This window comes from Heloderma suspectum, chromosome 1 (genome assembly GCF_057233095.1).
Source record: "Heloderma suspectum isolate Gila_16-S chromosome 1, 16-S_ref, whole genome shotgun sequence".
In the NCBI taxonomy this organism is placed as follows: domain Eukaryota; kingdom Metazoa; phylum Chordata; class Lepidosauria; order Squamata; family Helodermatidae; genus Heloderma; species Heloderma suspectum.
Window position 1 is genome coordinate 327,565,556 of NC_139458.1, and position 22,336 is coordinate 327,587,891.

General features: G+C 41.0%; 1 protein-coding gene across 4 annotated transcripts in view; it reads right to left on the minus strand.

Moving 5' to 3' along the window:
* Positions 1 to 22,336, minus strand: part of CEP85L (centrosomal protein 85L) — a 202,986-nt gene that overhangs the window by 30,219 nt on the left and 150,431 nt on the right. For all 4 annotated transcript variants that reach the window (XM_084827392.1, XM_084827391.1, XM_084827390.1 and 1 more), the window contains exons 4-5: positions 20,744 to 20,865; positions 5,860 to 5,977 (exon numbers count right to left, since the gene is read on the minus strand). In XM_084827392.1, the coding sequence (XP_084683518.1) occupies positions 5,860 to 5,977; positions 20,744 to 20,865 (240 nt within the window). The remainder of the gene's footprint in view (positions 1 to 5,859; positions 5,978 to 20,743; positions 20,866 to 22,336) is intronic.

Here is a 22,336-nt window from a genome sequence, read left to right on the forward strand (position 1 = left end):
ACTCAGCACTGGTTAGGCCTCATCTGGAGTACTGTGTCCAGTTCTAGGCACCACACTTTAAGAAGGATGCAGACAAACTGGAGAGGGTTCAGAGGAGGGCAACAAAGATGATCAGAGGACTGGAAACAAAGCCCTATGAAGAGAGACTGAAAGAACTGGGCATGTTTAGCCTTGAGAAGACTGAGGGGAGATATGATGGCACTCTTCAAGTACTTGAAAGGTTATCACGGAGAGGAAGGCCAGGCTCTCTTCTCGATCATCCCAGAGTGCAGGACACGGAATAACGGGCTCAAGTTACAGGAAGCCAGATTCCGGCTGAACATCAGGAAAAACTTCCTGACTGTTAGAGCAATATGACAATGGAACCAATTACCTGGGGAGGTGGTGGGCTCTCCCACACTGGAGGCATTCAAGACGAGGCTGGTCAGCCATCTGTCAGGGATGCTCTGACTTGGATTCCTACATTGACTCGATGGCCTTGTAGGCCCCTTCCAACCCTACTATTCTATGATTCTATGATTGTGTGAACTGGGTCAATGAGAATAGTAAGCTAGTACTCTTCCCCTAAATGCCTAGTTTCTACCTGCAGGGTATTTTTAATGTACTGATCAGATTTTTGTATATTTCAGTCTGAACAAAACCCAAGAAAAAGCTCAGCCTGAAGTTTCAGTCTTGTGGTCTCCAACCTACAGTCTTGTCCACGAAACGTTTCAACATATGTTTGTGTATTCAGGCCTCATACACTGATCCTAATCTTTTTGGTGTGTTTTTTGAAGTTTCTTACTGTGAATTCCTGTTTTCATTATCTTCTGGAGGGCATTCCATGACCTTCAGGTTAGGCCCTCCCATCGGACTTAGTCAGGGTCCAATCTAACAGTCCTCTGCAGTGGGAGGGGCTACCCAGTCTGCCCAGACTGGACTGGAAAAGCCGAAGCCCCTTAACCCCTAATAGGAGAAACAATCTAACTGCACAAGAATGAAATAAGCAACAAATGAAACAAGTGCAACAGGACCAATACTAACCCCTTACCAAGAAACTCAAAGGACTCATTGAACTGGAATGGAGCACCCAGGATGCCTAACTACCAGCCCCACATGTGTGGCAGAAGTAGAAGCCTATAAGGGAGCAGAAGTATACTAGCTAGTCACTGGTTCAGAAGATTCAGAAAACAAGAATTCACAGTAAGAAACTTCCCTTTCTCCTGTATCTTCTGGAGGGCATTCAATGATCTTCAGGATGTACAAAGCAGTCCCTCAGGGTGGAAACAGTGTATGTACCACTGAATATGCACCCTCCGCAAAACCCTTCTGCCAAAGGAAAAACATCAATTTTATAATGTCTAGCAAAGCTGTGCAGAAGCCCATGTGGCCACCTTGCAGATCTCCTCAACCAAGGCACTGTTGTGGAATGCAGCTGTAGTGGTTGCTCCTTGAAGAGGGTGTGCTGTTACCCCTGATGGAGATTTTCCCCAATATTGGTAGGCCAAGGCAATGCATTACCTTAACCACCTGGAAATTGTAGATGCTGAGACCTTCTTACCCAAGGTACTGTCTTAGTGAGAAGCAAACAAGGCCTCTATCTGCCTGACAGCAGCTGTCCTGTCCAAGTAAAAGCGGAGGGCCCTGCACACATCCAGTTCATGCCAGACCTTCTCCTGGGGATGGACTGGCTTGGGACAGAAGGAAGGCAAAACAACCTCCTGCTGCTGATGAAAAACGATTAACCTTAGGCAAAAAGGAAGCATCTGTCCTAAGTACCACCTTGTCCTGATGGAATACACAAAGTTGGGAGTCAGAGGACAATGCTCCCAACTCAGAAAGTTATCTGGCTGAAGTGACATCCACTAGGAAGATGGTGTTGATAGTCAGAATCTTAATAAGACAAGTGGCCAAAGGTTCAAAGGGGGGGGGGCGCTATCAGAGCCGTAAGTACCTATTACAGGATCCACATAGGAAATCTGTGAACCACTGGGGGATTAGCAAGAGCTGCCCCCCTCAAAAATCTCTTTGAATGGGGATGGTCAGGTTGCCACCTGGCATTTTTAAGTGTGCTAGTACTGAGTCCTTTCAGCAGTCTCGCCTGAAGGAATTCCAGAACTGCTGACAAATCCGCCTCCTCTGGAATTCTGCCTGAATTGTGACACCAAGAAATGAAGGCCTTCTAGGTATTATTGTACATCTTCTTAGTAGAATTGTGCCAAGAGGCCAAAAAGGTGTTTAGGACCTCATCTGAATATCCAAGGTGGCCAAGCCACCTCTGCTCAATCCCCAGTCGGTTGAAACATTTCTGCTGAGGGTGCAACAAGGGATGCTGGGTGAGGAGGTCCCTGCAAACAGGAAGGGGCAAGCTCCTCTGAACAGACAGGTTCACCAGATCTGGGAACCATGATCCCCGTGGCCAATGGGGAGCCACCAGAATCACCTCACCTGCTAACTGTCAAATTCATTGGATGACACATGGAATCAGAGGAAGTGGACAAAAAGCATAAACAGCCCCTTGGGCCATGGGCGGGTCAGAGCGTCCACCCCTGTTGCCCCCGAGGAAGGATTTCTTGACATGAAGTGAGGCACCTGGGCATTTTCCGGTGTGGCAAAGAGATCCACTGATGGCTGTCCAAAGCATCTGACCAATTGTGAGACCAGCCGGGAATATAATCTCCACTCTGCATCCTGAAACTTCTGCCTGCTCAGCCAGTCTGCGATCATGTTGTCTGTCCCTGGGAGATGGACGGCTGAGAGAGAGAGAAGATTCTCTTCTGCCCGATTCAAGATGTCCAAGGACCCCTTGTTTAGCTTTCCTGATTTTGTGCCTCCTTGTTTGTTAAAATAAGCTTTAGCCAACACATTGTCTGTTCTGATCAGTACATGGTTGCTGCTTATCATGGCTTGGCTCAAGTGCCAATTTTATTGTTCTCAGTTCAAGAAGATTGATGCTGAGCCGGGACGCCTTGGGTGATCAGGTCATCCAGGTGAGCTCACAATCCAATCAAGCTGGCATCTGTTGTGATGACTATCCGAACTGGACTTGCCAGGCTGACTCCTGTCGACAGCCTGTGGGGGTTGAGCCACCACATCCAAGACTCTTGAAGGGCTTGAGGAAGGGATAGCTGTAGGCAGAACCTGTTGGCAATCACCTCTTAGTTTGGAAGCAAAAGGGTCTGTAGCTGCCTGCTTGACCAAACCACTAGGTCTTGACAAGACACCAGAAGACCCATCAGATGGGCCAGAGAATGTAGATCTGCCTGCATGGATCTCTGAGAACTGCACAAATGGCCAGAAGGATACTGCACTGCCATTCCTCAGTGAGAAACATCTGGAAGCATTTGGTGTCCAGAACCACTCCCAAATGTTCTAAGGACAGCACAGGAACCAAGGAGCTTTTCTCCTGATTCACCATAAATCTGTGGCTGCTGAGACACCCCCGTGTTGCCAGGACATCCTCCATCCCTTTCTCCCAGGGGGGAGACTTCATGAGGATGTTGTCCAGGTAGGGGTATAGGTAGATACTCCTCATTTGTATATGGGCCATAAGGGCCACCAAAATTTTGTTGAAAACTCTGGAGGCTGATGTCTGACACAGTGGCATTGCCCTATACTGGAGATGTCTGCCTCCGTAGGCAAACCTCAGGAACCTGCAATAGCGTGGTCAGATGGGCACATACAGATACACCTCTGAGAGATCTAGAGAGGCTAGGAAGTATCACTGCAAAATGGATGTCAAAATGGATTTGAGGGTCTCCATCTTGAATTGCTTGTGTAAGAGGAAAGTGTTGAGCCATTTTAAGTCCAGAATAGCTCTGACCTTCTCATTCTGTTTGGCAACCAAGAAAAGAATAGAATAGACCCCGAAGCGCCTCTGGCCCAGAGGAAATGAACCTATTGCCCCAATGTCCAGGAGATGAGTGATCTCCCTCAGCATAGCCTGGTGTTTGGAGGGGGTTTGGGACCTTGGGGAGGCCAGAAACCTGTCCCTGGGGTGAAAGGCAAACTCCAGAGTGCATCCCTGGGACACTGTCTCCCTGACTCAGGCATCAGATGTTGTCATTTCCCAGACTGAAAGACAGCTGAGTCTGGAAAAAGGCCCTCAATTTTCTGGGATGGGATCCTGGTGTCATGCAGAGGGAGATTTCATGGCCATCTTGGGGAAGTTGGATGAGACTCCACTACCAGAAGAGGACTGGGAAAAAACCCTGCCAGAGGCTCTTTGGCAAAACCACTTGCTCCAGTGAACATCAGAGGGTCTGGACTTGTGTTGAAGGGTGGAAGAGTGAAAGTGCTGCCGGGACCTGGCCTTCTTGTCATCCTTTTTGGATGTGAGTAGGGCCTTTGTTTTATTCTTAGTTTCAACAAGTACCCTTTCTAGGGCGTCACCAAACAGTTTAGAACTGGAGAAAATGTAGCCTGCCAGTCTAGGCTGAGAATCAGGATTGGCTTCCCATGTTCTCAGTCAGAGATTCTTTCTAGCCACAATGGCTAGAAATTAGCCACCATGGCCCTGGATTCCAGCTGAATAGCATCAAGTGATGAATCTGCCAGCAAGGCTGTGGAAAGGGCAATCTTTTTCAGCCCATCCTTGACAGCTTTGGAAGCACCTTCCAGGCTGGCCAGCTGCCCTGACCAGAGATAAACAGCCCTGGCAAAGACAGTTGGTAACTGAGGCCCTGAAGGTTGTTGCTGAAGCCTCGATACGCCAGCACAATGTGGCTTCCACACTTTTATCCCAGGAACCCTTGGGGCCTCCCTCCCTATCTATGGGAATGACTGCACAGGAGACCAGAGCAGGCATGGGGGCATCCACCGTGGACACCTTCAGTGTTTCCATAACAATATTAAAAAATAAAATAAAAGGAAAACTCTAGCTGAGCTTGAAGAGTCGATGCCAGGCCTGGGTAGACTGGGTAGCCCCTCCCCCTGGAGAGGGCTGTTAGACTGGACCCTGCCTGTCATCTGGTGGGAGGGGCTAACCTGAAGGTTATGGAATGCTCTCCAGAAGATACAGGAGAAAATAATTTACAATATCATTTAACACAAAAGAGCAAATAAAATTCTCAAAATGGGAAAATTTTAATACAATCAATAACCAAACTTTCTCAATTCAATACTTCTTACTTTTTTCCAAACTTATATTATAGCTGTTAAACAATTTCTAAGACCACTTTCCCTATATTACAGTAATTATTCTTTTGTCTCCAGTACTGAATATATTTGTCCCATTGTTCTAAAGAATCCTTTTTTGTAACTTGACCTTTTTATAATATGAGATTTTATGCATTAATACTCCATGCCCAAACCCACTTATTTCAATGGTACTTGACACATACTTATACATTCAGAAAAAACATGTGGTATTGCCCTGCTGGGGCTACATCATCTCAGACTATAGGTGAGAGATCTCATGACTAAATGCTCCCCCACATCAGAGATTTCCTGCACACAGAAAGCTAGGATGTCACAGAGAAGTGCAAGGAAGCAACAATCACTAGACTTGTACCTTGTGAAGTAGTACAACTATTTAGACTCTTCATGATACAACAATATTTCATTATGTATAACAGAACTCTCGCTTCTGTATCAGTTTAAACTTGAATCTTTTAAATGTTACACAAATTAACAATTTTGAAATTATTGTAGAGAGCAGTAACACATACACTGAACTGATTTCAAATGATCATCAGATTACAAGATATGATATCTTTCACAGATATACCAGCCTCATTTGATTGAACAAACGTATAAACAGTTTGGAAGGCAAAACATTTTATTGTAATGTAATAGAAGCCTGCTCTTCACAATATCAGATGTGTTCAGGATTTCCATTTGACCAGGCGTAAAGAATAATAATAAAGAACCTCATCTTACCTGAAAACTACTCATGTAAGAGTCTTCACAATTCACAATGTGCCCCAATCTTGCTTGCTGAGCTCGCAGTTCATTCTCCTTTATCTTCTGATATAAAAGGTTAATTTGCTGGTTCTGCCTGTAATTCATAAGCATCAGAACAGAAAATAAGGTAGAACATGTGAAGCTTGAGTCATGCTGCCAATCTTTCCATTTTCATCCTCTCATCTATTCAAGCGGGAACAAATTAGTATTTTATTATCATCTCAGTTGTTCCAAAATTTTAGAATTCTTATTAAACTTCCATGGCCTTATCAGTAATTCCTTGAGCACATGGAGCTCTCCTGGCCATGAGGACTTTCTGGTACACTTCAGAGGATTTCACAGCTTTTTACGCATTGAGGGAACTGCAAAAGAGTTGATCCTTTCACTTGTACAGTGCAAACAGAATTCTAAAATGGGGATGTGGGATGATATGAGATTCCCTTTAAAATAAAAATGTTCTTCCCCAACACACATCAGTGAAACATATATAAATATATGGCTTTTGACTATCCAGGGATCTGATTTTGCAAGCCACGTGTATAATGCTCAGCATTTATAACTTTCAGTTGGGCAATACTATTATAATGTTCTACCTTGGCTACATCTTTGTGTTCATCATTATATTCCAGGATCTACAGTATTTCACAGAGTTGACAACTGTTGGACATTTCATGTTCTGTGGATTGTGAGGCACCATTATTTCTGTTACTTTTCAGTGTTTCTTCCCTAGACTCAGATGATTTTGCAAGAGCAGACTATTGTTTATTTAGTATTCATTTGCATCTACCATCTATGCTCTATCAAAAGTCAAAGACCTGAGACAGCAACGTTAGCTTTGTAGCAATGATGTCATAAGAGAATCTACCTTTCTGACAGGAGAATTATCACACGCTCTTTAAAAATTCCAATTTTAATGCAAATATCCTGTGGGTGAGGAGGAAAGCTATGTTATCGCCCTGATACCACTAACGACATTTAGTATTGGACGAGTGGATTAATATTTCTCAAAGTTGCCATCTTCAGCTTCTGCCTATCTGAATTTAGTAAGTAACACATGCCTATGCAATAAAAAATATATATATTTGGCCCTTTGTGTTGCAGGATTAACTTTTCCCTTGATGGTTTCTCAACGCAGATTTAAGGGCATCTTCCTCTTGTATACTTTCATATTATTATTTCATCTTCAACATCCCCTATATAACTTTTATGGCTCAGTACATCCAAATCCAATTCATCTTGCTACAGGTAAATCCAATAAAGTAATATAAATAATTGTGGTGCTTGCATATTTTAACATATACTTAGAATAAACCCCATCCTAAGAGTTTGCCTGAAAAATAGAACAATTTTATATGTTTCATTTAATTCTTAAGCAATTACCTTGCACATCATTAATTCTCACAGCAAAGCCAACTTCTTTTTAAAAAGTTGTCAAATATGGTAGCTATTTAAAAGGATGCCAAAACAAATTCTGTAGCAACATTCCTTATTTTGCATATAATCCTATAAATCTCCAGAGCAGTCTGACAATAAAAGGTGTCATGCCATGTGCATTTCATTGCTGATAATGTTGTATGGTTGCTTTAATCCTTTGTTACCCCAACAGCTGTTACTATTAATCCACTGTATAAGCACATGGTGATAGGCTTTGCTTAAAAAAATAATAGCATGATGATCTCACAAATCTAGTCAGAGCAGAGCAATGGAAACAATATACCCAACAGTCTGCCAGTCTACAGGTAATTCTAGCACTTTCCAATAGCTTCCAGAGTGTAAAACCTTCTCAAACCTGCTATGTAGCAATTTGGAAACACATACTGAAGTGGAATCCCTTGCCTGAAAGTCAATCATAGCTTCTTCTTTCAAACACTTCCAGTCATTTCTCTCTTTGCCAAGTCCTTTAACACCCTTACAATTACACCCTCAAAATTACCAGCTTCCATATTTCCCTCCTGATGTTACCTCTTGTTCTCCTCGTCCTGAAGGCCCCTCCTGATTTGATCATGCCTCATACTGTCACCCATATTCCTCACAGAGACATTGTGTATATAGCACAACCATCTCTGTTTTTAATGATAAAACATACTGAGCCCATACGTCAGTTTGCTATAGATACTGTGTAACAAAAGTGTGGGTGTGGGACCCAGGGCCGAATCTTTTCTGGAACACAGATTCTCTTCTTTTTCTTCAAAACTATGGATAGGGCAGCAACAACTGATCTCTATAGCTACCAAAAAGAACATATGGATTTAATGGCCTCTCAGATGAGTCTTATTCATCACCAAAAGGTATTTTTCATTGTCTCCTACTGGCAATCACACTTCACATTCAAATGCTTGGATTGTAACTTGGGCCAACAAAAGTTTACAGTATATATAAAGACAAACAGAAACAAAAACAATCATTTTGTCAGAAGTACCCTTTTCAAAATTATTACAAATAAATATAGTTAAGAAATAGCTAGAATGGAATCTTCTGCAATATATTTTTACTTTTTTAATCAGGACGTTTATACAAAACAGACATTAAACATGATATTAGAGGGGAAGGCACCTACAAAACATCTCAAATCTTTCTTTTAAGAGGTAAAATATTTTTCAAAAGCACCTACAGAGAAAAACTTTGAATTTTCTCTTATTTTATATAAAAAGTTATCATTGACTCCAAGGACCATTCTACATTCACTTGAGTAGTTTAAAACTTTCTTTTACTTTTCCCACTCATTGAAACTAATGGGAGAAAATTAACCATATCAGCTATAGGGCTGGCATACATTTGGGGCCTGTTTGGAAGTATATTGGAGGTCTCCCCTGAAATGCCCATACTGGCCCCCACTGCCTTTGGAGCACTGAGGGCCAGTCAGCAGAAAGCTCTGCTGCCACACTGGGGAGGCTTCTGACTGCCAGCATCCCCCTCGACCTGAAGCATTCTACAGCCCCTCAAACACTTACCCAGGGAACATGAAATTGCTCCCTAAATCTGTGCATTTGATTAGAATATTTAGTAAGTGTTTTTTTTTCATGGGATTAGCCATTCATATACAGAGGCTTACCATGCAATCAGTAGAATATCTTAGTTCTACCACTAGTTTTGTGTGACAGGTGCTTGTGGAGGACATGGGGAAAATCTCCAAATCTGCATGCCGAACACCAATAAATTAATGGCTTGCCACCCAGGCAGCAACCATTGGAAGGACTTTTAAAGAGCCTCTACTTTGAGACCATTTAATTTGTAATACACCCCTTAGAATTTGCTTACAGTTCTTGTCTCTAGTGCATCACAATCTGACCCTTCTCCTCCAAATCATATGCTTGTCATGCATGCTATTCAACTCTACTAAATAAAAGTATCTTTATCTTTAAAGGTGACCACAAAATAATTCTAAATAAATGAAGGAGTTGCCAAATATATTACATGTATTTTGTTATTGTTTCAATGTTTCATATTTAGCAGGACAGCTCTCAGTATTCCTATATTAGTCTTTTTCACTACTATAGTAAACAAACTGCCTAACTGCACCTTTCCTATACTTTGCAAGCTGTTCACCTTATTTCTTCATTTCTGTTCCTAACTCTAAACACCCTTTATTTTTCCAAACCTACATAAACATCAGCCATCTCTTTTTCTTTAGTTTAATAAATACTAGTACTAATCTTACAATAAATATCAGAGTGACATCCTGTTTATTCCTTCACAGGTGTGACCTACCCTGGTACACAATAAGACATGTATAAGGACCTACATGCCAGGCCATAAGCTGGTAACAATAGACACTTCCTAGACAGAGTATGTCAGGACTGCAACAAAGTTATATACCTATGGCAAGATGCCATATTTCACACAGAAACAATTAGGGTGTGTTCAGATCAGTGGTTGTAATTGTGTGTGTATTAAAAGGGCACAGGAATGCTCCTGTAGTTAAGGTCAGTTACAAAAAAAAAGGTTCTGCCATTATAAGCCCCCACATCCTACTGCTTATAAAAATGGCACCTGTTGAGCTAGTAACTTGCAATGTGGCATCCGTGATCTATCTGAAGAGGTCTACAAGTGTGCAAAATGTCAAAATTCAATAAAAATTGCCACAGGTATAGTAAGTTAAATAGTGCTGAAAAAGGACACGTTTGTATCTTTTTTTTCTCCAAGCTGCAGCTCAGCAGATCATATCCTTCATCAGCAAAGATGCCTGATGTTGTCCTGGTCCGGTATCGCCTTCTGAAACATCTAGCCTTACTGCCAGAAGAGGGCTCCCTCTCACTGTTTAACCCATCCTGCCAGCTACTGATGTAAGCAACAAATTGGCATTGGTGAACACACGGAAGAATTCATCTTGCAAAACACTCAAATGCTTCATAAGGCAATATAGGACCAGGAAAATGTGGGGAATCTTTGCTGGACCCATCTGGTTCTGGGCGGTTTTCTGCTGAGCCCAAATGTGGGAAATTATTCACACCAGGGTATTAACCAATGGTTTGATTGTATTAACTATGGCCTGAACATACTTTCCTGTATTTGAATGTAATAGGAAACTGCAATTTGTTAAACACTGCAAAACAGAGCCTTTACATTTTCTTTCGTCATGCATGAAAGAGGGAGAAAGGAGGCTCACACGTATTTGTCCCCATAATGCTAAATAACAGGGCTAGGCAACCCTTTGGGGCATGTAGGATCATTTGGCGATTTGATAAACTACTGTGGGCACCACCACAAAATGGCTGCCACTGGCGCAATGGCAAAGGACAAGAAACCTCCCCCAAAGACTGAGTACAAGGCAGAGGTGGGGTCTGAGCCCCAACACATTAAACAACTCCTTTGAACCAAAAGTTTTCAGCACCAGCAGAAACCTATTTCACAGAAAGCAAACTCTGCATACATATGTGCATACACACATGTCCCTCCCCTCTTCTCCATACTGCAAGCACATAAAAACCACACTCACAGTTTCTGGATCCCTCCAAAATCCCCACCCCCTGCAGCTGACTGCCATCTTCATTTCCTAAGTATGTCTCTGAAGCCCTCTATGTAGCCCAGACGCATTCATGGGAAATGAAGACAGCAACAGCTGGAGGCCCTCACTTTGCTTTGAAGCAATCCTAGCTGTGGGTAAGAAAATGTGCCAAGTTTTTAAAAAGTTAGAGCACCTTGGTTGGTGCCAAGAAAGGTGTCCTCCAGGAGCACACTGGTGCCTGCAGGCATCATGTTGCCTGCCCCAGTTATAGAATGTTATAGCTAGTCTGGATATACTCTTAGATCTCTTATGGAATGTGGAGAAAGAAAGCAACAGAAGGGCAACTAAAGCAGTAGCTCAACCATGGAGGGGCAGAAGACAATTAATTTTGTATATAACTAATTTACAGCTCTTTGTGTTCAAACCTATTTCCCTGGGAAAGCCAACATCAATTGGTACTGTCCTTGGGAAAACCCTTCCTCATCAATAACCAACTTTCAAAAGCAGTGCAGCATAACACTGTGTAGAACTCTTCAGGATCATCCCAGAGAACAGAATCAATTAATAATAACATAGACATTGTAAGATACAAAACTGATTCTTACTTCTTCAAAGTGTTGTGCAGATATACACTTCAAATCTACTTTAAGTGTAGATTTAGCTTCTATATACATAAATGTTCACATGGAAACAGTGTTCAGATTGGGATGGATGCCACCCCACTTCTTTTTAACAGATATAATTTAAGTCTGGCCTAATCTGAACCGAAACCATCCCACTTCCTTCTTTCCTCCTACTTGAAGCACTGCTTACAAATGTGCAATACTGTGTGTACAACAGGCTCAAACAACTTTCCTGATATTTATGTAGAGAAGCTATCTGTCATGCAGCTTTAACTAATTCACCTGTTCCATTTTTACTATCCCTCAGTCTGTGGGATTTACTTTAACATTTACAATAAGCTTCAAAGGGGCTTTTAGACAGAGAGAGAGAGAGACAGAGACAGAGACAGAGAGAGAACAGCCTCTCAGAGAGATTCCATTTTTTTTTATATTACTTTTTTTGCTTTCAGTTTTAGATATAAGCCCAAGACTGCTAGGATCTGTCCAGTTGTTACAGTGTATGAACTAATATCTCTCAGCACTCTACAGCCAAAGAGCAGAACCATTAAAACATTTGTTTGTTTGTTTGTTTATTTATTTATTTATATTCAGAGTTCAAGTTCATCAGTATTCCTAAATTCTCCAGTTTGGTTCAGGCTCAGGCACAAACTTTTTTAAAAAGCATGGCTCAGTAACAAGTTCAGCCACTTTGAACCTGATTTTGAGCTGATTCAGATACATTTTGTACAGAATTATTAATGTAAAACTTTTGCAATTGCAGTATAATACCTGTAAAATAAATACATTATCAATATTTAACAGGAATATTTAACAATACATATTTTAAGCATGCAATTTGCATGCACTAATGCCCCACCTTCTAGAACTCTGTCATATTTGACAACTGAATGGACAGAATTAATACACAGTTTCTACATCGACCAGCACAGCACGAACAGAAAACATAATTTTAGTTTATTTCAGGCATTTCTATTTTTTGTCTCCTCAAGCAGTGAAGAACAGTAAGTATAAATTTCATTATATAAATCCTTGGCGCAGCTACATTTAGAATATTAGACGATATCCAGCATTGCACAAGCAGACTTGTGCTCATGCAACAGAAGCTTCCTATCCTCTCTACCGCCCTGCAGCCCCCACACCCTCCAAAATGGGGAGATGCAGGGGCTGTGGGAGAGATCTGCTGCGCTGATATCTGCCGTTCCATTGGGGGAAGTGCTAGTTGGATACCACCAACTGTGTACAGTTCTAGTTGCCCCATTCTAAAAAGGATATCCTAGAGCTCAAAAAGATACAGAAAGACAACCTGCAGTCATCCTAAGCCTATTTATTCAGAAGCAAATAACTCCAAAGGAATTACTTTCAAGTAAGTGTGCATGGCATTGCAGGCTAAAATTATCAAGACTTGGAGCATCTTTCTATGAGGACAGTCTAAAGCATAATAGACTTTTTATCTTAGGAGGAAAAAATGTGCCAGCATGATACAGAGGTTTATAAAATGAACAGCTATACGGCATAGATACAGAACATCCCACCCACCGCCCCCATCCAAAACACTAAAACTTGGGACATTCACTGAAGTTGATCAGCAGAAACATTTCTTCATACAGCACAACACTTAGAATCATAGGGTTGGAAGGGGCCTATAAGACCATCGAATCCAACCCCCTGCTCAGTGCAGGAATCCAGGTCAAACATCCCTGACAGATGGCTGTCCAGCCTCGTCTTGAATGCCTCCAGTGTGGCAGAATTCATTCACTTAACAGAATCCTATGGTGTGGTTAGCCACTAGCTTGGATGGCTTTAAAAAACACCACATGGAGCTCCACAACCATCACTGCAGGGCATCCCTCGTGTGCATGTGTTACCTCAGCCTGAAAAAAAAACCAGTTAGCATTGAAGTCCCTGCTCTACCTTCGGCCTCACTTAATGTGCGATTTTAAAAATGATTAGTAGTAGTAGTAGTAGTTTTCAAACATTTAAAAGTGCAACCAGTCTGCATGAGAGCTAACGGTGTAATGGTGAGACCATTACAGTTCCATACTGCATGTAACTGAGGACCTGATTTGACCTGGGAAGCAGGCTGAGGGGACAATTTAAACAGAATGACCTTTGCTGTAGCCTGAGAGGTATGGGGGATTTTTGACTGGGAACCCAAACCAGCCTCAGCCCTATCTTTGACTTGTAATATTAATAGTGGACTACATTACAGGTTGTCTAAAGCTTCTCTCTCATCACAGCCCCGCAAATTGTAATAGCGGCATAACAGAAGGGTTGTATACTACTTTCTCAGCCCAACTAGAGAGAGCCAGTGTGGTGTAGTGGCAAGAGTTTTGGACTGGGAGCTGGGAGATCTGGGTTCTAGTCCCCACTCAGCCATGGAAGCTCACTGGGTGACTTTGGGCCAGTCACACACACTCAGACCAACCTACCTCACAGGGTTGTTGTTGTGAGGATAAAATGGAGAGGAGAAGGATAATGTAAGCCACCTTGGGTTCCTTGCAAGAGGAAAAAAGGTGGGCTATAAATGCAATAAATAAATAATAATAATAATAAATAACTAGCAATTTGGGGATAAAAGCAATGGTAATACTGCAGGGTTGTTATAAACTACTCTCAGCTCCAGCCCAACCTGCAAAAGAGTCTTAGTACCTCTTATCAACACTACAGGGTTGTTGTAAACCATTAAGAGCATGATGTGCAGTATTCAGTCTGAATCACACTTTGGCGCTGTCATAAGCCACTCTCTCCCTGTCACAGCCCCTTCCAACCTGCAATATGAGGACAATAGACTGCATTTGCTTCGGAAATTGTATTAGCATGGTTATTTTTAAATCTTTCACACTAAATAAGACTGAGTTAGAAAAAGCAGGAACATTTAACTTGCTGCTATATTTGGGGTGGGGTTGTGGGACGTGCATACTGTGGTGCCCAATTCCAACTACAAAAAAATCTTGAATTTCTCCATTAAGTATATGAGCAGCTCTCAGGTCCTGTCCCATCCCTGGGAACATTTAAAATATTTTCTCGGTGTGAATCAGGAAACGATTCCAGGCCAAGAGATGGTTCTCTCCACCCTTTTTATAACCATGTGTCTCTTCCTCAGTCCTCCTTTGCTCATTTCTTTCAGAGAAGGAAAGAGAAAGAGAGAAATGGAGAAAGAGACAATGGGAGAAGAGACACACAAATATATATCTTCTGAACTTTCACTCTTCTCCTTACCCTCTCTGCATTGCTTGTCTTCTCTCAATCTCTCTCCTGCCAGCTGATCAGTGGCATTTTGAAGCCACTTGGGCTGTTGCGGTCACACTTGGCCACTTCCAGTCTGTTCATCTCCCCCCAACCCCCCAGTTTTCTTTTCCAACTGACTCAATGTTCTGTAGCTACTGAGCATACCCATTCCTCAGTGACCCCTTTGGAGTCCTCCTCCCCTTTAGGGTTTTTTCCTTAATTTTTTTTTTTTGGTAGTTCTACAAACCTTGAGATTCCTCCAAACCTACTGATACCTATCGCTTGTCCATGGTTGGTGCAGTTTTGATTACACAGGGTGCAGCACTCATCCCTGAGCTTTGCAAATAGAGGGAATGATTAGACAAATTCATGGAGGAGCAAAGGTCTATCTAATGCTATTATCCATGACAGCTATATGGAACCTCCACATTTAGACACAGTATACCTCTGAGTACCAGATGTTGGAGACAAAACAACAGGGAATGGCTATCATGCCATCCCCTGATTGTGAGTTTCCAAAAATATTGGATTCACAGTTGATGGAAACAGAAAGCTGAACTAGACAGACCTTAGCCTTATCCAACAGGGCAATTCTTTAGTTGTCATTTTTACTCTTACCGAGATGTATCATCCTGATAAAAGAATCTGGGCAGGGACCAATATGTTTGTGGGCCTTTATCTGAGCAAGCACCTCTTGCTTTCTGAAATTGTTAACCTTCTGAAAAGTAGTTCAAAGTCACTATTCTCAACTACCCAGATATTTCTGATTGAAAGTTCGGTCACATTCCGCTTAGCATTGGGAGTACGTCCCTAGAATGTCCAAACTCGCCTGCAGTTTAGTTAGATTTCCTTTTTCCTTGTCTTTATCTAAGAAAATCAGTTTGACTCTTAAGTAGATGCAGGAGAAATACCAATGCTGCAATCCCTTCTCCTGATCCTGTCTGTCTCATTTCCAGTGGTTACCCTAGAAATACAGACCCTTTTGCATATCTCTAGAAGTTTTGATATTAGAGAAAGGCAGAGTCTGATAGACACCCTTCCTTACTACCCTTAAAACAACCCCCAGAGCTTCTGATTATAGAACCACTTAAGAACACAGGAAGCTGATTTATATTAGATCAGCACATCTATCATGGTACTGTCTTCCCTGACAGGGAGTGGCTCTCTCAGGTATAATTTGTGTTTAAGAATTCTGTTCAGTCTGGGTTTAAGAAAGCTCTTTAAACTAGTTTTTAGGTCCAGGTTCAGTTTACAACCTACCTACAACTTTAAGCAGAGTGGGCATACACCTTGCACATGCTTCCAAATTCTGCTCATCCCAACTTTCTGCATAACAGAAAGGAAATATTGCCACAAATTATTCCGTTGTCCTTCAGAATACCTTGTGGTTAACTTTTTACCATAGGAAGGCATAGAGAACAAAAGCCCAGCACAAACAAAGGCTTCCTGCTCTCTTCCTGAAGGAAAACACTCCACACATGCATGAAGGTTTGCATATTGTGCCATTAGAGCATCTGACTGCTCCAAGAAGAGAACAGGAAATCCCTGCATGCATGGAGCAACACCCACGGGCACCAAGAGCTACTGAGTACAGGCAATAATGTGTGGAAAGTTATAAATAATAGTTGTGGAAATGGATGTAATGGTGCTTCCTTGCAGATTCCGAAATACTCACATATTACAGGATAGCAAAGGGTCCAATATATGATAATGACAAAACCTCAGGATGATTGATCCTCTTCTCATCCAATCTAACAGGAAACATGTTTTGGCAGAGGCTAATTTACGTCCTGCTATCCAGACAGCATAAGGTTCCAGCCTTTGTAATGTAAGAATGTTTTGTTCACAAACTGTATATAATGTTAGACTGATTTCTTTCTCAGGTTCAGGAAAAATTAAAAGTAGCAAGAAGGAAAAATTATCAATATTTTGAAGAAGAAAAGGTTGTTGTTGCTTTTCTAGCTGGTGGTCCTCAGTTTTAAATTACGAATAAGAGAACCCCACTGCAAAATCGTGTATGCCCATGTGGCGATGACAATATCGAAATAGTGGAGTATTGCTGTTTTGTTCGATCTAAAGAGATTTATGAAAAGGGTTAATTACTTCACCATTATTATCTCTCCCAGAACATTCTTCTATTTTTATGTGTCTTTTCTCCTCCCTGGTCAGGAGAATTGGGTGACAGTGAGGTCGGCAAAATGTTTAACACTTGCTTTTAAGGTAAGGTCCTCTGTGACACTTTGAGTCTTGATTTGTTATATTTTTAATTTGGTAATTTTATCTGTTCAGTTGTACATTTATATTTTTTATATATCAATTGCAATGGCTGTGGCTGATGCAAATAAATTTCTATCTACAAAAATGACTGCTCTGTTTCAGAACCAAAGCACAATCAAGGGGTTGAGTGTGTGTTATCCTATTATGTCCCAGCATCTGGACAGTTCAAGGTTCCAGCCTTTGTCATGGAACAGTAAGTTCTCAGACTGCCCCAGGAAGTCCCACCAAGTTGCCTGTATTCCAGCCTAGTGGAGCATGTCATACATTAATCCCCATCTTCCCCACTATCACTACATAACTCCAAAACAACTGCTTACAATGCTTTGATGCACAGTTGAAGAGGCAAGACTACTGAAGTAAAAAAAAGAGTTAAAGTCAATCCAGTCTCTACATTCACCCTTCAACAGGCATAGACCTATTTTGTAAGCCATGGTGGGCTGCAGCGCATGCCGGGCAGGATTTGAATATTCAATGCCTGGCCACAGCTTGTCGTGTCATATGAACTTATATGGTGGGGATTGTGGAAGGGTTGAACAAACCTCATACAACCCATGGTTTGTTGTTTGGGTTATTCAAGCCTTGTTTAAATAAGCCACAGTGGGCTGTTTGATTGTGCAAACCAGCCCGTTATGTACTGGGCAGTCACAGGTAAAGCCAACAGCAATCCCCATGACCACAGTGGCACTTTTTCTAGCTCTTGCTGACAGCTCTGTCTACATTTACCTAGCCCACACTTCAGGCTTGGACATATGAATGGACCTAGGGATGGTCAGGGCTGCTCATTTGGAGAAAAACGTTTTGGTATGAAACATTGTTATGCATCAAACAAAAGAGTAATATTGCCCACATGGATCCAATTGCATACTATCACCTGAGCATATCAAACCAAAAACAATTCTACCAAAACAAAACAAAAAACTATGTAATTCAACAGTCTGGGAATGAGTTACCCAAAGTTCTAGTAATGGTAATAAACCAAAGATTCAGCAGCTGTTTCAGAATTTCAAAAATCATTATACCCTGTGGAATGAAAGCTATTCCCTCAAATCCTAACCTTTGTATTTACCTTTCCTTAAAAAGCCCTTTGAACACCCTTAAGCTGTTTAGAAGAGAACATAGCAAATGTTGATGAGTGTGCTATTATTTTCAGGGACTTATGTCATATGTTTAGCATTTGGCATTTATTCACACTACCATTCTAGGCAATCCTTGCCAAATGAACGGTGCCAGTACTAGCCTGAGCACTGCAGTGGAAATGTGTAGCATGCAATGGCCAATCAAGGTCAGAACAACCCAAACTATTACAAACCAGTGGTTGCAGTGTGTGTGTGTGTGTGTGTGTGCGCGTTTTCAACAGAGTGAAGCAGTACCACAAACAGTACGCTACATAAAATCATACAAGAATCCATTACTCCCTCTAGTGTTAAAAATAAAGCCATGTAGTATTTAATAATACTATTAAACAATAAAAATGGCCATGTAATATGGGAAAATGAAACAAAACAAAAATAATAAAAATAAACCTTGTTTCAGTGAGGGAAACAGAAGGGAACGAGCAGCTTACATCTTCATTACATTCCTTGTTTTTTTGCATTATAAACAAAACGACAGTTGAACTACTCCTGGAATCAAACCCAGTATTAATGTGATCCAAATATTCCTTAGAGAATTCCACTCATCCATCAAAGAGTCATGTAACCTTCTCTCTTTTTCTGGACTAACTCACATGACCAGAAAGGTCGGTTAAGAATGGGGGTTGAATTAATTCATTAATATTTCCACATGTACGAAAGTGGTCTTTTGATTGTTTCAAGCAAGTTTCAGTTCACAGTCTAACCTTATCTATTTTGGCAGTTCCTGAGGTAAACATACTCCTTTACACACGATCAACTTCATATAGATTTCATATTTGAAATATGCCAGTTTGGTCATATGAACGTGTTCTTACCCTGCAGTTTTATCCAAGTAAATGGTAACGGCTGCAAACCAAAGAACCCTATGTAAGCAAAAACTGCTCCCTTTCACACACAGGGGTGGGGTTGCTGGCTTTCTTTCTATCTGTAGCCTGTCGCGGTGCAACGAATACTACTCAGAGGGTCCTCTAACCTTCAGAAGCAGCACTCTGGGGGGACATGATGGGTGGTAGGGGGTAGGAGACGCACCCACTCTAGTCCCTAACTGTAATTTGAAACTTGTTTGGCATCAGTATGAAATGCCTCTTAAGCAAATTAATTTGAGATCAACAAGGAGTTTTGTGACCCTTCGATAAACAACACTGTGTAGTAGCCCACATGGTTAGCCTCGTGCTATGAAGTTGCTTTAGCTATAGCGGTGCACATACAGATGGAATTACAAATCAGAAACTCTGAGTATGTTTCCATGACCTAGAAACAACTCTCATGGCAACTGCTCAAACATTGACAAGCTAAGAACCTGTTGAAATGCTCCAGCAACAGCCATTCACATCATCTCATGCAGCAGAGAATCCATTTATAATCCTGGTCTTATAAATCCCTTAGAGGGTAAGAGGAAATCGACAGTAATTGTATAAGCACAAACTGAAAACATCAGTAGAGATATGGCATATTCATATCATATATATGACCAATTCATGTGTAGGCAATTTACTGCTCTCCAGATCTTTTCGACACCAGCTCCCATAAGCATGGCCAATAAGCAGGGATTATGGGAGCTGTAGTCCAAAACATCAGGTTGCCTACCAACACTTCAATCCTACTGAGAGCTGTATGCTTGGAACAAGATATTAAGTATGAACTGGTGTTGATATATCAAGGCTTAATCATTGACTAGAAAACTACAGTTCTTGGAATATATTATTGCATGTTATTCATTTTTATGTTGTATCAAGTAATTGCAACAGATGTTATGTAAAAGACATTGGGACTCATCTCTGTTTAGCATCCTGCTCACGCTAGGTTCTGCAGACCCTCTTTTAAGCATTGCAAAAGCTCTGTGCACTTGCTAACTCTGCCTTGTCTGTTAGATTTCTAATTCAGTGATACTCCTGAGACTAATCCAACTATTCCATCAATTTTCCTTAACTTGATATTTCAATAAATTAATTCTGTCTTATGCGTTTCATGTAGGCACTTTCTTTTGCTTATCCTGCATGTAACACAAATAAACTTCATTGGAAGACCCTGAGCTCTAGGTGTCTATCATAACCCACTCTCAAGTTGTCTTTTTTCTAAACTAAAAAGCTGCAAATATTTTAGCCTTCCCTCAAAAGAAAGGTGCTCCAAGCCCCTTGCTCTCCTCTGCACCATTTCTAGCTCTTCAGTATCCTTTTTGATCTAGAAGTCCTATAACTCAGCACTTTGTATTAGGATGTTCCCAGGAACAATCCTTGGCATCTCCAGTCAAAGGAGACCTTGCAACAGTGCTTTGAAAGACCTCTACTTAAGACCTTTGAGAATTGCTGCCAATCAGAGTATACTTTACCAAGCTAGATGTATAAGGCAGCTTCATTTGTTCAGAACTGTACTCTGCACCACAATATAATGGCATTATGACACTAGCCAATTTATTTTCAGTTCCTTTCCTTATCATTCCTACTATCCTGAATATCAACTGTGATTTTGTATGATGCAGAAGCTCCAGTCAATTCAGCTATTCACATGACTTCATTCAAAGCGCTATAAGTCCCACTAGCCTGTATTTCATATTTTTCAGGGTACATCTCCATCCTTTTTGGAAATCAGCTTCTAAGATGCTCACCTGATGTACAAGGCAACTTTAAAGCAAATGGAAGAGTGGATTTACTCACCGATCAATCACAATCTCCTTTTGCCTTAACAACCCTTCTTTGATTTTCATCAGGGATTCCCAATTATTGTAGTCCTGAAAGCTTGCAGCCGGATAACTCTGATGAGATGAACCACTCAGAACCTGCATAGAAATGCACAAAGCGAGACAAGCACCATCAAAGAGAAGCATAATGAGTAATATCTCCCCATCTCCCCCACTTATACAGTTAAAAATATTGTGAAAATGCTTAGTTGGGAGAAATATACTTCAGAAATTTCTTACGGAAGACTGTAAGAAACCAATCCTTCCTTTGTTCTTCATACAGGATGTAGCTTGAACATGGAAATTTTGCAGTTTATGCAAGTTTTAATCTGCAGTATTTTCACCTCGTGTCTTCTTGCTTTACACTTTGCTCTAAGTGGAAGCTTACTGAAGAATTACATATAAGCTTTTCATTGTTCTGGTTTTTCAATGTAATTAAATCCATTAGATTATTATTTGGAGGCACAAATAAAGCATCCTGCATTAATCAGCTACGCCACTGACAGTCCATGTTGTAGAACAGGGGTCAATGAAACTTGAAAGTTACAAAAGCCATAAGGAAGATGATCTCAGTTTTGGATTTAAATTTTATAATAAAAGATGAAAGTCAACTCTATTAAATGAAGGAAGGAATCTTGGTGGTTACTGTTTCTAGCTGGCCTTCAAAAGAACATGGCTATGCATACTCACAAAAAGAACTATCCCGTGAATACGATTTACACCCCAAACCTTAACTATGTGCTACAAGTAGCACTACTTTACCACCAACCAGCCAGGCTGCCTTGTCTTGAGAGTCAAGCCCAAACCCTTGTCAAACATAAGTTAGTGGAAACTTTTGGACATCACCCTATGACGTTTGAAAATAAACAGAATTTTCAACCCAACAGGTAGATAGATTTGGAAGGAAGAAATAAATCCTACAACATTACAAATGTTTTCTAGGACAACTGTGAAGCAATAAATCCTACAACAATACAAATGTTTTCTAGGACAACTGGGAAACAATTCTGTCCCAGGTTGAATGGAGTTCTTCATGGTTTTCTTTTGGTAGAATATACAATGACATCTTTTGCTTCGCATAAAATCACTTGATGGACTATGGATTACAGGAGTTCAAAGATCCAATATGTAAATGTACAAAGGCTTTTGGGGAAGGATGTGTGTAGAGAAGTAAATTTGTTTGTGTGTGCATGCGGGGGGAATTAAACTGGTGTTTACCATTTTCTTTTAATGTTTTGAGGTTCAATTGTTTTTGTTCCTTGCTCCAAAGCATATGTATTACTTTTCCACTACTTGTATCCAACTTTTTCCCCCTGGTGCTATAAATACACTTCCCTTGCTTGATACTGCCCAGACCAACAAAGACACTTTTGATTCATATAGAACACATGGTGCTGAACGCTCACAACGGGTTCCTAGGCTAATAAAATTCTCTGTTACTAAAATATAGGTGGATCTGATATTTCTAAATATTAAGGCTGATATCCTAAAAGGTCCAACTGACAATTTAATTATTAATTAATTAATTAGGAAGAATCCCATAGAAGATAACAGTTCAACTGTAAAAGTA